The following is a 13,772-nucleotide window of genomic DNA, read 5'->3' on the forward strand; positions in this document are numbered from 1 at the left end:
AGCAGACCATCTCCACCGCCCGAAAACCCAACAGTCACTCAAATGATGACAATGATGATGCAACAGATGCAGCAACATTACCATCAGATGTTGCAGCAGGCGCAACAGAACCAGCAGTTTGGTCCTCCACCATCACACGTGTCCAAACTGTTAGACTTTCTTCGTATCCAGCCACCCACTTTCTCAAGCACCACCAACCCAATGGAGGCCAATGACTGGCTCCGTGCTATTGAGAAGAAGCTGAACCTACTGCAATGCAACGACCAAGAGAAAGTTGCTTTTGCTACACACCAGTTGCAAGGTCCCGCTTCTGCCTGGTGGGATAACTACGTGGCGACCCGTCTAGATGCAACGGAGGTTACTTGGGCAGAGTTTTGTCAAAGCTTCAGGAAGGCACAGATTCCTGAAGGGATTATGGCACAACAGAAGAGAGAGTTCCGTGCGCTCTAGCAAGGAACCATGTCAGTTACAGAGTACCTGCACGAGTTCAACCGCCTTGCGCGCTACGCTCCTGACGACGTGCGCACCGATGCTGAGAAGCAGGAGAAGTTTTTGTTTGGGCTCGACGATGAATTGACCAACCAGCTAATCTCCGGAGTCTATGAGGACTTTGAGAAGCTTGTGGACAAGGCTATCCGCCAGGAAGAGCAACGCAACAAAATAGACCGAAAAAGAAAGACAGCTCAGATCAGCTTTCCTCAGGGGAACAATCAGAAGCCTCGTTTCATGACGGGACAGCTAGGTGGGCCTTCCACCCTGATCGTCTGTCAGCACCATCCCTATCACCCGAGTAACTTCGACAACGACTACAACGGTGGCAGTCACAACAACAGTAAGCAGCACAACCACAACTCGACTCCACCCCCACTAATGGCACCAGCTCAGTCAGATCCGCCAGCTGTGTCAGCTCAGTCAGAACAACCCAAGAAGGGGGCTGTAGGAAAGCCAGGACACTGCTTCAACTGTGGCAAGCACGGCCACTTTGCTGGCAAGTGTCCGAAGCTGAATCGCACTGGACCCAGGCTCATCCAGGCCCGCGCCAATCATGTGTCTGCAGAGGAAGCACAGGCAGCACCAGAGGTCGTGTTGGGCACGTTTCCAGTGAACTCATATCCAGCAACAGTTCTCTTTGATTCAGGTGCCTCGCATTCTTTCATTTCCAAAAGATTTGCTGGGACACATGGATTATCGGTAGTGGAACTTAAAATACCGATGCAGGTTCATACCCCTGGAAATGATATGAGGACAGCACACTACTGTCCCTCGGTGACTATAGAGATCAAGAGATCACCGTTTCTATCCAACCTCATCCTTCTCGAATCTAAAGACCTAGATGTCATTCTCGGAATGGATTGGTTGACCAGAAACAAGGGAGTGATTGACTGCGCAAGCCGCACCATCACCCTAACCAACGACAAAGGGGAGAAGATCACCTTCCGTTCCCCAGCGTCGCAGAAGTCCGTAGCGAGTCTGAAGCAGGCTGCTATTGAGGGTCAGACAGAAACAGTGGAGAAAAGTTCTAGGAAGTTGGAGGATATTCCTATAGTACAAGAGTATCCTGAGGTGTTCCCAGAAGACCTCACTACAATGCCACCGAAGAGAGAAATCGAGTTCCGGATCGATTTGGCACCCGGGACTGCTCCAATTTACAAGAGGCCGTACAGAATGGCAGCTAATGAGCTAGCAGAGGTCAAGAAGCAGGTTGACGAACAGCTGCAGAAAGGGTACATCCGACCGAGTACTTCACCTTGGGGTGCTCCGGTGATCTTTGTGGAGAAGAAAGACAAGACCAAGAGGATGTGCGTGGATTATCGCGCCCTTAATGAGGTCACAATCAAGAACAAATATCCGTTGCCCAGAATTGATGACCTGTTTGATCAGCTAAAAGGAGCTAAGGTGTTTTCCAAGATAGACCTGCGATCAGGCTATCATCAGTTGAGAATTCGGGAAGAGGATATTCCCAAGACAGCCTTCATCACTCGGTATGGGTTGTTTGAGTGCACGGTTATGTCATTTGGACTCACCAATGCACCGGCTTTCTTCATGAACTTGATGAACAAAGTGTTTATGGAGTTTCTTGACAAGTTTGTCGTGGTATTCATTGACGACATACTTATTTATTCAAAATCAGAAGAGGAACATGAGCAACATCTTCGTCTGGTACTTGAGAAATTGAAGGAGCACCAGTTATATGCCAAGTTTAGCAAGTGTAACTTCTGGTTATCGGAGGTCAAATTTCTGGGTCACGTCATTTCTGCTCAAGGCGTGGCAGTGGATCCATCAAATGTGGAATCAGTTACAAAGTGGACCCCACCAAAGACAGTTTCTCAGATCCGGAGTTTTCTTGGACTTGCGGGCTATTACCGTCAGTTCATCGAAAATTTCTCTAAGATTGCCAGGCCCATGACACAGTTGCTAAAGAAAGATGAAAAATTCAAATGGTCAGCTGAGTGCAACCAAAGTTTTGAAGAACTCAAGAAGAAGTTAGTCTCCGCACCAGTTCTAATTCTGCCAGATCAGACAAAAGACTTCCAAGTCTACTGTGATGCATCTCGCCAAGGGTTGGGATGTGTGTTGATGCAAGAAGGCAGAGTGGTCGCATACGCTTCGCGACAGTTGCGTCCACACGAGACCAATTATCCCACTCATGACCTTGAGTTGGCAGCTGTGGTTCATGCTCTGAAAATCTGGCGGCACTATCTTATTGGCAACCGCTGTGAAGTTTACACTGATCATAAGAGCCTGAAGTACATCTTCACCCAGCCCGACCTAAATCTCCGGCAACGAAGATGGCTGGAGTTGATTAAAGATTATGACATGGGGATACACTATCATCCAGGCAAAGCAAATGTGGTAGCAGATGCTCTGAGCAGAAAGAGCTATTGCAATGCAGTATGTACCGAAGGCATGTGTGACAAATTGCAGCAAGATCTTGAGCACCTAAATTTGGGCATCGTAGAACACGGGTACGTAGCTGCCCTAGAGGCCCGGCCTACGCTCGTGGATCAAGTCAGAGCAGCTCAGGTAAATGATCCTGAAATAGCTGAGCTAAAAAAGAATATGAGGGTCGGAAAAGCCCGAGATTTCCATGAGGATGAGCATGGCACAATCTGGTTGGGAGAAAGATTGTGTGTGCCTGACGACAAAGAACTGAAGGATCTCATACTCACAGAAGCTCATCAAACTCAGTATTCAATTCATCCCGGCAGTACAAAAATGTACCAGGACCTCAAAGAGAAATTCTGGTGGGTCAGCATGAGAAGAGAGATAGCCGAGTTCGTCGCACTCTGCGATGTTTGTCAGCGAGTCAAAGCAGAACATCAGAGGCCCGCAGGACTGCTACAACCCCTTCAGATCCCGGAATGGAAATGGGAAGAAATCGGAATGGATTTCATAACAGGTTTGCCCAGAACATCGTCGGGGCACGATTCAATCTGGGTGGTCGTGGATCGACTCACCAAAGTTGCTCATTTTATTCCAGTACACACCACCTATACTGGGAAAAGGTTGGCAGAGCTTTATCTTTCAAGAATCATGTGTTTGCATGGGGTACCTAAGAAGATTGTATCTGATCGAGGAAGCCAATTCACTTCAAAATTTTGGCAGAAACTGCAAGAAGAATTGGGGACTCGTTTGAATTTCAGCACGGCTTATCATCCGCAAACTGATGGTCAGACCGAAAGGGTCAATCAGATCTTGGAAGATATGTTGAGAGCTTGTGCACTTGATTTTGGTGGAGCCTGGGATAAAAGTCTGCCTTATGCGGAATTCTCTTACAACAACAGTTATCAGGCTAGTTTGCAAATGGCACCGTTTGAAGCATTGTATGGCCGGAAGTGTCGTACGCCACTCTTCTGGGATCAAACAGGTGAGCGCCAACTGTTTGGGACAGAAGTGTTAACCGAAGCAGAGGAGAAAGTCAGGACCGTCAGGGAAAGACTGCGAATCGCCCAGTCTCGGCAAAAGAGTTATGCTGATAACCGCCGAAGAGAGCTTACTTTCGAAGCAGGGGATTATGTGTACCTTCGTGTCACTCCGCTTCGGGGAGTACACCGCTTCCAAACCAAAGGCAAGTTGGCACCACGCTTTGTGGGACCATACAGGATCTTGGAACGCAGAGGTGAAGTCGCTTACCAGCTTGAGCTCCCATCTAATATGGTTGGTATCCACGATGTGTTCCATGTATCTCAATTGAAGAAGTGTTTGAGGGTACCTGAGGAACAAGCTAGCTCAGAGCACATTGACATCCAGGAAGATCTGACTTATGTGGAGAAGCCGATTCGTATCCTCGAGACCAGTGAGAGAAGGACCAGAAACAAGGTGATCAGGTTTTGCAAAGTTCAGTGGAGCCACCACTCGGAAGAAGAAGCCACCTGGGAAAGAGAAGATGAATTGAAGGCCGCCCATCCGCACCTCTTCGCCAGCTCTTCTGAATCTCGGGGTCGAGATTCTGTTTAAGGGGGGTAGGTTTGTCACGCCCTGAAGTTCCCCTCCCTTGCTCTAAATTCATAAAATAAATCGTCCGAAGAAATTGTTTAATTTAACCTAGAGAGAAACCCTAAAGTAATAAATGCAAATAATAATCGGAATCGGCATGTGGAATTTTTCTTGGATTCTACATGTCAAAATATGCTAACAGGATTTTTAGTGGAATTTTCAGAGCCTTGGAAATAATTTTAACCAATTAAAAATCACTAAAGTGCAAATTTTAATTCCAGGGAAAATCCTTTTCCTTTTTCTTTTTCTTTTCCCTCCCTTTTTCCCTCCTTTTTTCTTTTCGGATGGGCCGCCGGCCCATTCCCCTCCTTCCTCCCCCTCCTCCTTGCTGGGCCGGCCGCAGGCCGAGGCCCAGTCCGGCAGCCAGGCCGCCCCGCTGCCTCCTCTCTCGGGGTCGCCGACAGGTGGGGCCCACCTGTCGGGCCCGTCTCCCTCCTCCCGCCGATCCCGGCGCGCCGCCGCGCCGAAACCGCCGCCGCGCCCACGCCTCCGTCTCTCCCGGGCCACGTCAGCCACGCCCGCGCGTGCGCCGCGTCTCCCGCGCTCTTTCCCCTCTCCCTCCCGTTCGCGCCCGCGCCCGAGATGGCCGGGATTCGAAAACCGAATCCCGCCTCTCTCTCCTCCCCCACTCCCCACGTCGGCCGGCGATTCCCGCCGCTCCCGGCCACGTCCGGCCCCCTCTCCCCTTATTTAAGCATCGCCGGCACCCCCTCTCTCTTTTTCCCCATTTCGCCGACCCCTCCCGTGCTCCCCATCGTCCCCGCGCCGTGCAACCACCCACCGCCGCTTCTTCCCGCTACTCCGGCCGCCGCTAGCCGTCGCTAGGCTCGCCGCCGTCTTGCGCCGTCGCCGCCGTTCGATTCGCGTGGCCGAGATCCACCCCGTCCACCCCTCCTCCGTCGAAGTTCATCGCCGGAGCCCTCATCCCCTCGCGCACGGGTGAGCACCACCTCCACCGCCGCCTTCGGCCATGGTTTCCGATCGCCGTGGTTCATCTCCCTCTCTCTAACCCCTCCCAACCTTTTCTCTAGGTCCTCCCGGAACCCGTCGCCGTCATCCTCCCGTCTCTCGTCGTTGCCGTTCGCCGTCGCTCCTCCCTCGCGCCGGCCGAGCCCCTCGGTGAGGATCGGTCTCCCTCTCTTCCTCTCTCTCCCTTTGCCGCGCCGCCCGCCGCGTAGCGCCGCCGCTAGGGTCGCTCGCGCCGCCGCTTCGGCCGCCGCCGCCGTCTTTGCGCCGTCCGCCGCCGCCTCCCGTCGCCGGTTGCCGTCGCTGGCAACCGTGCGCGCGCGCCGCCGCCCTCGCCATAACCGGCCGGCCGGCTTGAAGCCGAGCCGAGCCACCAGCCGCGCCCCCTCCCGCCTTGTGCCACTGTCAGTGGGGCCCATGTGCCGGCGCCCCTCCCTCTCTCTCTTGAGCCGCTGCCCAGTGGGCCCACCTGCCAGCCGCCCCCTCCCTCTCCCCTTGTGCCGCTGACCCGCGGGTCCCGCGTGTCGGCGCCACCCCTCCTTGTGCTGACGTCAGCCCTGGGGTGAATTATTGCGCAATAAATACATTAAGGCTTTTCTTTAATAGTAAAAACACAGAGAATCTTCTAAAAATCATAACTAATTCATCCGAGCTCCGATTAAGTCCATTCAAGTCTCAGTAAATTCATAAAAATGTGTAGAATCCATTAAAAATGGTTTTGTTTCCTGTTTCAGTAGTCTTATAGCATGTTTTGCTTGTGTGCTTTGTTTGTCGCGTAGATTTCGCCCGTTTCGTCGATTCGTGGTTTCTCGAAGACGTTGCTGTGGTCTCATCAGTGCGAGAGCAAGGCAAGTCATACATTGCAATTGATCATATTGTACCTAATTTACAAATGTCCCGCATTTCTATTAAATATTGCATTGTTTTACAATATCATGTGGGATGGGTCCTATTACTCAGCTATATGTTGTTTCCCTTATGCCATTGATAACTTGGGTATTAAAATGACTAGATGTTGGTTTAGGAGATGCTTAGTCATGCTTAGTTCAACTAGTGCACAAAAGGGGACCACATTAAAGCATAGACTTGATTATTGGTAAAAGCTTTGGATTAGTGCCACCGCATTGGTGTTGGCTAATTAAAATACACTACATGGTGGGCTGTGGGTGCATGGTTTTGCTAGACGTGCCCATGGCGATTAAGGACCGGTTCGCGGGATGCCCTGGAAGAATTTATCGTACTTACCACAAGCCAGCGTGGGCAACGGCTGGGCTTGTAGTGTAGCTTTTCTCTAGCCGACGTACCCAGGCGAGGGTGGGCGTGATGGAGTTGGGTCGGCCGGGGTGTCCGGTTGATCGGCTGCCGGATTCACCGCGGCACGAAAGGGGGGCTGCCCGTTGCCTGCTGGGGACGGGGGCGAACCCTAAGGTGTGGTGCGATCGGTTAGAGGGGGTTATGCGAAGGGTCCTGTCACGGCCTCTTTCCGGTATGTCGTGGTGGCATGTCGGCGCACGGGAACGTGTCGTGGGGCTGTGTCTTGTGGGTACAGTTGTACACCTCTGATCAGAGTAAAACTATTCGAATAGCCGTGCCCGCGGTTATGGGCGGTCGACCAGATTCACCGTGATTAGTTTCACCCCTAGTTTAGCTTAATGAACTGGCTAGTTCAGGTGGTGGTTTGGGCCTGTTGCAACGTGGTGTAACGTTGGACAGTGATTGGTTAATATGGATTAATTACTACAACTGTTTTACTGCTTTCAACTACTGCTTTGAAATGCCGGCTTTATGCAAAAGAACCTTTAGCCTCCCTTGGATATATCTTGCATCATACCTCCTCTTCCGGTGTGACTTGCTGAGTACCGTGGGTAGTACTCAGTCTTGCTCTCTTTTCCCCCACACCAGAGTTGAAGTCCTTCTCAGTTGAAGATGTCTCGAAGAGGTTGGTTTCGTCGCTGCCGTCAAGGATTGCCTGTGGAATGGAGTCGCCCGCTGCAGGAGTCAAGTCTTCAGGCTTAGCTCGCTTTTCTCTTTTTCCGCTGCATTTGTAATCTTTTATATTTTTGTAAGACGTGGATCTGTATGTCAACAATTGTCGTTTGTGTACCCTGGCTGGTCCTGGACAGGGGTTTAATGCACATTCAGCTTAGAAATTCTGGTTCGTGAATTTCTGGGCGTGACACACCAGCACCTCCACCTCCACCTCCATTAGGGGCAGCAGCAGCACCTACACCTGCACCTCCCCTTCCCCTTCCCCTTCCCCTTGTAGTTCCACTTGCACTAGCACTAAGTAATGCAAAAAATTAGCAATGACAAAATAAACAAAATCAGCATTGGATTAGTTAAAAACAAGGAAAAATGCTAGTAGCAATGAATGATTCACACTGATGTGGGTGCATCACTTGGGTCATTGATCCCCTCTCCTGTTCCACTTTGTGAAGATGAGAGCTTCCTCTTTTGACTTGCTGTGAGACCTCCCTGGCAATGCTTCGCTGTATGGCCAAGCTCATGACATTCACTGCATTTTTTCCTTTTACTAGTGCTAGCCTCATCAGAAGCTCTTATCCTAGCCACTCTTGGTCTTCCAGGTTTCCTTCTCAACCTAGGCTTCTTGATTTTATAGCCTAGATCAACATGTGCCCACTCATCCTTAGATGCCATTGGATTGAACTGTCCTGCATAAGCCATTTTCAACATCTCTATAGAGAAGCACTTATCCACAAAATCATCCATTTGTACCTCCCTATTAAGCTTTGCAATGAAAGCCAAAGCATGATCACAAGGCTTTCCACTCACTTGCCAAGCCCTACAAGTACATGTCCTTTCCTTCAAATTTACTGCATGTGTAATGGTGCCCACAGTTACTTCAACAGTTCCAGACCCACATATCAATACCTCATGGTTTTTGAGGGTCTTGCTTTTTGCATTCAGAGTGTTAGTAATAGATGGGATTATCCTTTCATCCATTTTACAAGCAAGCTTGGCTCTTGACACAAACTTGCTAATGATCATCTTTCTTATGGTGTCATGCAAGTCAACAATCTGACGATCCTTGATTTTTGAGACCCAACTATTGAAACATTCAGAGAGGTTGTTATTGATGTAATCTACCTTGCACTCCTCATAAAACTTGCTTCTGCTCCAAATGTATGGATGATTGTCATCTAACCAGGTTAGGGCTTCAGGGCACCTCTCCTTTATCTTGTCCATGTGGTAGGTGAACTTCACATTTGTGAAGCTCTTAGCAGCTGCCCACATATTTTGGGCAAACAGAGGACCATGGTACTTCTTCTTCATGTTCTTCCACAAGTGTCTCATACATTCCCTATGTTCCACTCCTGGATATACATCATCTACAGCCCCCTCTATTCCTTTGCCTGCATCTGTACTAATAACCAAACCTACAATGGTACAAAATTGTAGTTAGCAACTGGAATAATATGCAAATGCAACATGAAGGATGAAAGATGAAAGATGTAAGAAAAAATACGAACCTGTAGGGGTACCAATAGCTTCCTTCAAATTTTGGACAAACCAAGTCCAACTTTCCTTAGACTCTGTCTCAATCACTCCGTAAGCGACAGGAAATAGCCTGTTATTACCATCTATTGCAACAGCGGATGCCAACTGCCCTCTAGACCTTCCTGTCAAGTGAGTGGAGTCCATGGCAATGTATGGCCTGCATCCTTGCAAGAACCCATCAATGCATAGTTTGAGAGCTACTAAGAACCTCCTAAAGCACACATCACCATTATTCTCTTCAGTGTCCAACTTAACTACACTGCCTGGCACTGATCTCAGAAGCTCATCTTGATAAGTAGGCAACAAGTTATAGCTGTCATCCCACCTCACATTTATCATGTCAAGTGCTCTCTCCTTGCCTCCGAAAACCCTTAAATAAGGTATATTCACTGAGTATTTCTTCTTCAGCTCTTCCTTCAGTTTCTTAGGTCCTAATGAGGGGTCATCCCGCAGCAACTCAACTACTCGGTCAGCTACCCATTTATTTGAAGCCATTGTTTCACCGCAATTATTAAAAGAACCACAAGTGTGCTTTGGTCCACTTATCTTAACCTGCAGCCATAGAGTGCATAGACAAAATTCATGTTAAGTAAGGACAAGGCTGAAATTACTTAATGCAGAAAAGAACTAAAAAAATACAAATCTGAACTTACCTTACATCCAATGTACTTGGGACTAGTAGATGCAAAAACAGCCACTTGCAACCTTGATCCGCACTCTTGCATTTGGCTCTAAATCTTTTCTTGTCTTTCTTGATAATGTCAAAAGCATGATCATTCAAGATACAATGATGTGTAACTGCTGACTTGCATTGATTCACATCTGGGAACACCACACCAACATCAATACATGGATCATGAACATCATATGCAAAGACAGGGACATCATCGTCGTCATCCTCATCAACTATTTCTTGATCAGGATCAAACTCAGGGTCAGAGCAGTCAAATTCAGAATCAAATGATTCCGCCAAGTCAGAGTCATAGCTGCTATCACTCTGTGCCACAAGTGATTCGGTGTCAGAGTATATGCCCTCATCAACAACTCCGACTGCCTCCTCATCACATGGACCCCTTTTTTTGGATTTCTTGGCTCTCTCATTAGTGGCTGTCACATTTGTGGCTCTCTCATTAGTGGCTATCACATTTGTGGCTCTCTCATTTGTGGCTATCTCATTTGTGGCTATCTCAATAGTGGCTCTCTCATTAGTAGCTATCTCACTTATGGCTGCCCTATTCCTCACTGAAGGATGATACCTACGTTTTGTGGGTGAAAATTGCAATGGACCATCAAAATCAATTATTTGGGCATCAATGCATACAACCCCCTTCTCTAGGTTCAGCTGAAACCAATCTAGCAATTGTTCATCTAATGTAATCTCAACAGAGTCACCATCCATAGAACACCACAAAGTCATGTATTGCTTAGAACCCCATATGAAGTGTTCAGCTATGAAATTTACTAATTCTAGCAAGCCATAGTTATGCATGTCAACAAGTTGGGTTGGCGATGTTTTACCCTCCATATAGGTCTTTGACCCTTCATCTAGCAAGCTGAAAAACGACCCAACTCTAACAACTAATTTCAACTCATTGTGATTTGTCCTACAAATCATAGCAACAAAAATATACATTTAGCTAATTGTTGCATGTTACCTGTCGATGATATGGGCCCGGGGGTATCAGGTTTAGAGGGAGGAGGCCGCCCCCCGATACCACGTGGCCCTCCCCCGAGGGGAGTCAGGCCCAAGGTGGGGTGGCGGCCACTCCTTCCTCAAAGACTAGTCGGAGGAGGCTGCCCCCCGATTCCACGTGGCCACTCCTTCCCCAAAGACTAGTCGGAGGAGGCTGCCCCCCCGATGCCACGTGGCCCTCCCCCGAGGGGAGTCAGGCCCGAGGTAGGGTGGCGGCCACTCCTTCCCAGAGACTGGATGGAGGAGGCTGCCCTCCAATGCCACGTGGCCCTCCCCCGAGGGGGGTCGGGCCCGAGGTAGGGCGGCGGCCACTCCCTGGCCGAGACTAGAGGGAGAAGGCCGCCCCAGGTGCCACGTGGCTCCCCCCAGAGGGGGGATCGGGCCCGAGTTCGGGCGGCGACCGCCCCCTCCCGTGACTAGGGTTCGGGCTCCCCCGACCCCCTCTCTAGGTCACCACGTACAGTGGGTTAGGTGTCCGCCTCCAGGTGCCCACCTACCCGCATTTATGGCGTCCTGAGCGGTCGCGCCACACCGCATTTAATGCGGTGTGCAGTGCACTCAACCGGTCTGTGACCGGTCGAATGACTGATGGGACCCAAGATGTCAGGCGCACCATCGCGTGTGTCAGGCGACGTGCAGCCCGACATATCCCATCAAATAATGATGGTGAGAGGTTCTCATCCTCTTATCCCAACCGGAGTCGGTCCTCCCGCTCTGGTCAAAGCAAGGCTCCCGTTTCCCGGTGTAATAGGAGCTCAGAAGTCTTCACCCATTAAATGGTGACTGACAGGGGCACCCCCCGTGTCAGGCGGCAAGATTTGACAGGCCCCATCATCAAGACGACGTGTGCTTGGCTTCCCAAGTCAGGAGACAAGACATGCATTTAATGCAAAGATTATAATACTTCTCCACCGGAGCTAGGTTAGGTTGTTGGGCCCATGTGGTAACCCCTTGAGGTATAAAAGGAGGTCCAGGCCTAGTGGTGGAGGGGGGGACTTCCGAGCGAACTGGCGCTTGGGTCTCGCAACCCCAAGCACTGGTGTTCTACATTCAATCAATCATGCATAGGAGTAGGGTTTTACGCTTCATAGCGGCCCGAACCTGTATAAACCTCTTTGGTCTGATCGTCTTGGAGTGGCCTAACCCCATCAAGACCACACAGCTCCGCTCACCAAGCCCTCGAATCTCACCCGCTGCCCCCGGCCGAACTCACAAAGGGGGGCCTCACGGTTCCCTGGTGGAGGAGTTCATTCTCCGACACCTCTGGCACGCCAGGTAGGGGACGTGTTGTGATTTTTGAGGTTCTTTCGAGCGCCGGCGTGGTGAGTGTCGCACCGCCGCTACGGGGGAAGGCGCAGCATCCTCAGGAGTGTCGCGCCACCCCAGGCAGGGGGCAAGGCCCCCCACATCCCCACCAGGTAAGCTTGGCTACCATGTCTTTGTGGCGAGTCTTCGGAATGTCCGAGGACCCCCAAAGCTCCAGCCCTGCCTCACCGAGAAGTACGATGATGGCGCCGACCCCTCCGAGTCCCTCCAGATCTGCACGGCGATCATAGAGGCGGCGGAGGGTGGCGACCGGGTCATGGCGAACGTCTTCTCCTTGGCCCTCAGGGGCCAAGCGCGGGGTTGGTCCATGAACCTGCTGCAGCCTCGGTTCACTCCTGGGAAACATTTCACAGGGGTAAAAAGGTAGTTCACTAAATCAAAAATTCTTTATTTTCTTCCATAAATTCAGTCCCACTAACCTCCATCCAAAACAGGGGCAAACATCTCTTTCAGTTCAAAAAAAAAGTGGGGGCAAAAACGAAAACCCCAAAAAGTAGGGGCAAAATCAATATTAGAGATGAAAATGGGGGCAAAAACGAAATTATCCCTTATTTTAGCTATATTTGGTACTTGATTTAGGTCTCACTTAGAGCATTGTACAGGGCATACAAATTTGACGGCACAGCCCTGCCTCAACCAAGCTGGGACTCTAACATATGATGGACGCCAATGCTAACGGAGCATTAATGGTAGTACATGAGAGTAACTTATATAGTATATGATCCAAAATATAAGTCCCTTTAGCCTTATATATTCCCCCGTTCTAAAATAATTTCATTTTTTATCTATCCCATACATATCAATACAAAACCCCAAAAGTCTATGATACTCCCGTTTTATCAAATTTCAATGTAATCATTTCTCTCTTTATATACTCAAAATATATTTATACTCTATTTTTATAAACTCTGACGTAATAATGTCTTTAAAAAAATAAACTTATTATAGGGCAAATGGAATGGAAGGGTCTAAAACGAAGTTATTATGAGAGGGAGGGAGTAATTACTACCACATATATTATGAGTTATAGGTTAAAGATAACCTGATTTTGAGACATCATCTTTTTTTTTCTTCTTTGCCGAGTATATGTGAAAGTCAATAATGTCGCTAGTTACTCCTAAATTTTCTAAAAGCAACTTAAACTTTAGTTATGATGAATTATTGGCTTGGGGATATTGACTTCAAATCTAATATTGAACGGGTTCCACTTACCTTTTATAAGAACAATGCGATGCGTGACGGTGTGAGGCTTTGTAAGATATTCTATTTGTTACTGACGTTGTGTACTACGCAGTCGTCCAGAAGTCAGATGCTCAAGTCATACGTATAGCATTTCGCCTTTATATGGATAAGTATATCCAACCTAGTCAGACATAGATAGGGTAACAAGCAGAGTAAAATTCATCTGGATACGGTTTAGAATTGAGATCCTCGGCAGCGCGCCCGTGCGGAAGTGCATCTTGCGCGGAAACCATCGTGTCTCTCGGATTTGTACGACACCGGTGCGTGTCGAATTTGTACTACGGCTCAGCGGGTTTCCCTGAGTTTCACCGCCCCAAAACCGCGAGCATCCGCCGTTGCACGAGCCGTTGGCCGTTGCGTCTCCGCCGCGTGCGCATGGGCGTGGCTCATCTGGGGAAGCGGATCCTCTGACTTTGGGTTGCAAAGTCACAGGCGTGCAGTTCTGCTCTATCCACCGTTCGTTATCATCCGACGATCCAAAATCGTCCCCCCAGTTCCTTTCTTCTTCCTCTGTTTCCTTGCTCCTATT

The 13,772-nt window shown here is 49.4% G+C and overlaps 1 protein-coding gene across 1 annotated transcript; it reads left to right on the top strand.

Annotated features, from left to right (window-relative positions):
* Positions 1-459: 459 nt before the first annotated feature.
* On the top strand, positions 460-2,176 carry LOC136356692 (uncharacterized). The gene is made up of 2 exons (XM_066310940.1): positions 460-1,701; positions 2,132-2,176. Exons 1-2 carry the CDS (start codon positions 460-462, stop codon positions 2,174-2,176), a joined length of 1,287 nt encoding a protein of 428 aa, XP_066167037.1.
* Positions 2,177-13,772: the final 11,596 nt, after the last annotated feature.

Source organism: Oryza sativa, chromosome 5 (assembly GCF_034140825.1).
Source record: "Oryza sativa Japonica Group chromosome 5, ASM3414082v1".
Lineage (NCBI taxonomy): Eukaryota > Viridiplantae > Streptophyta > Magnoliopsida > Poales > Poaceae > Oryza > Oryza sativa.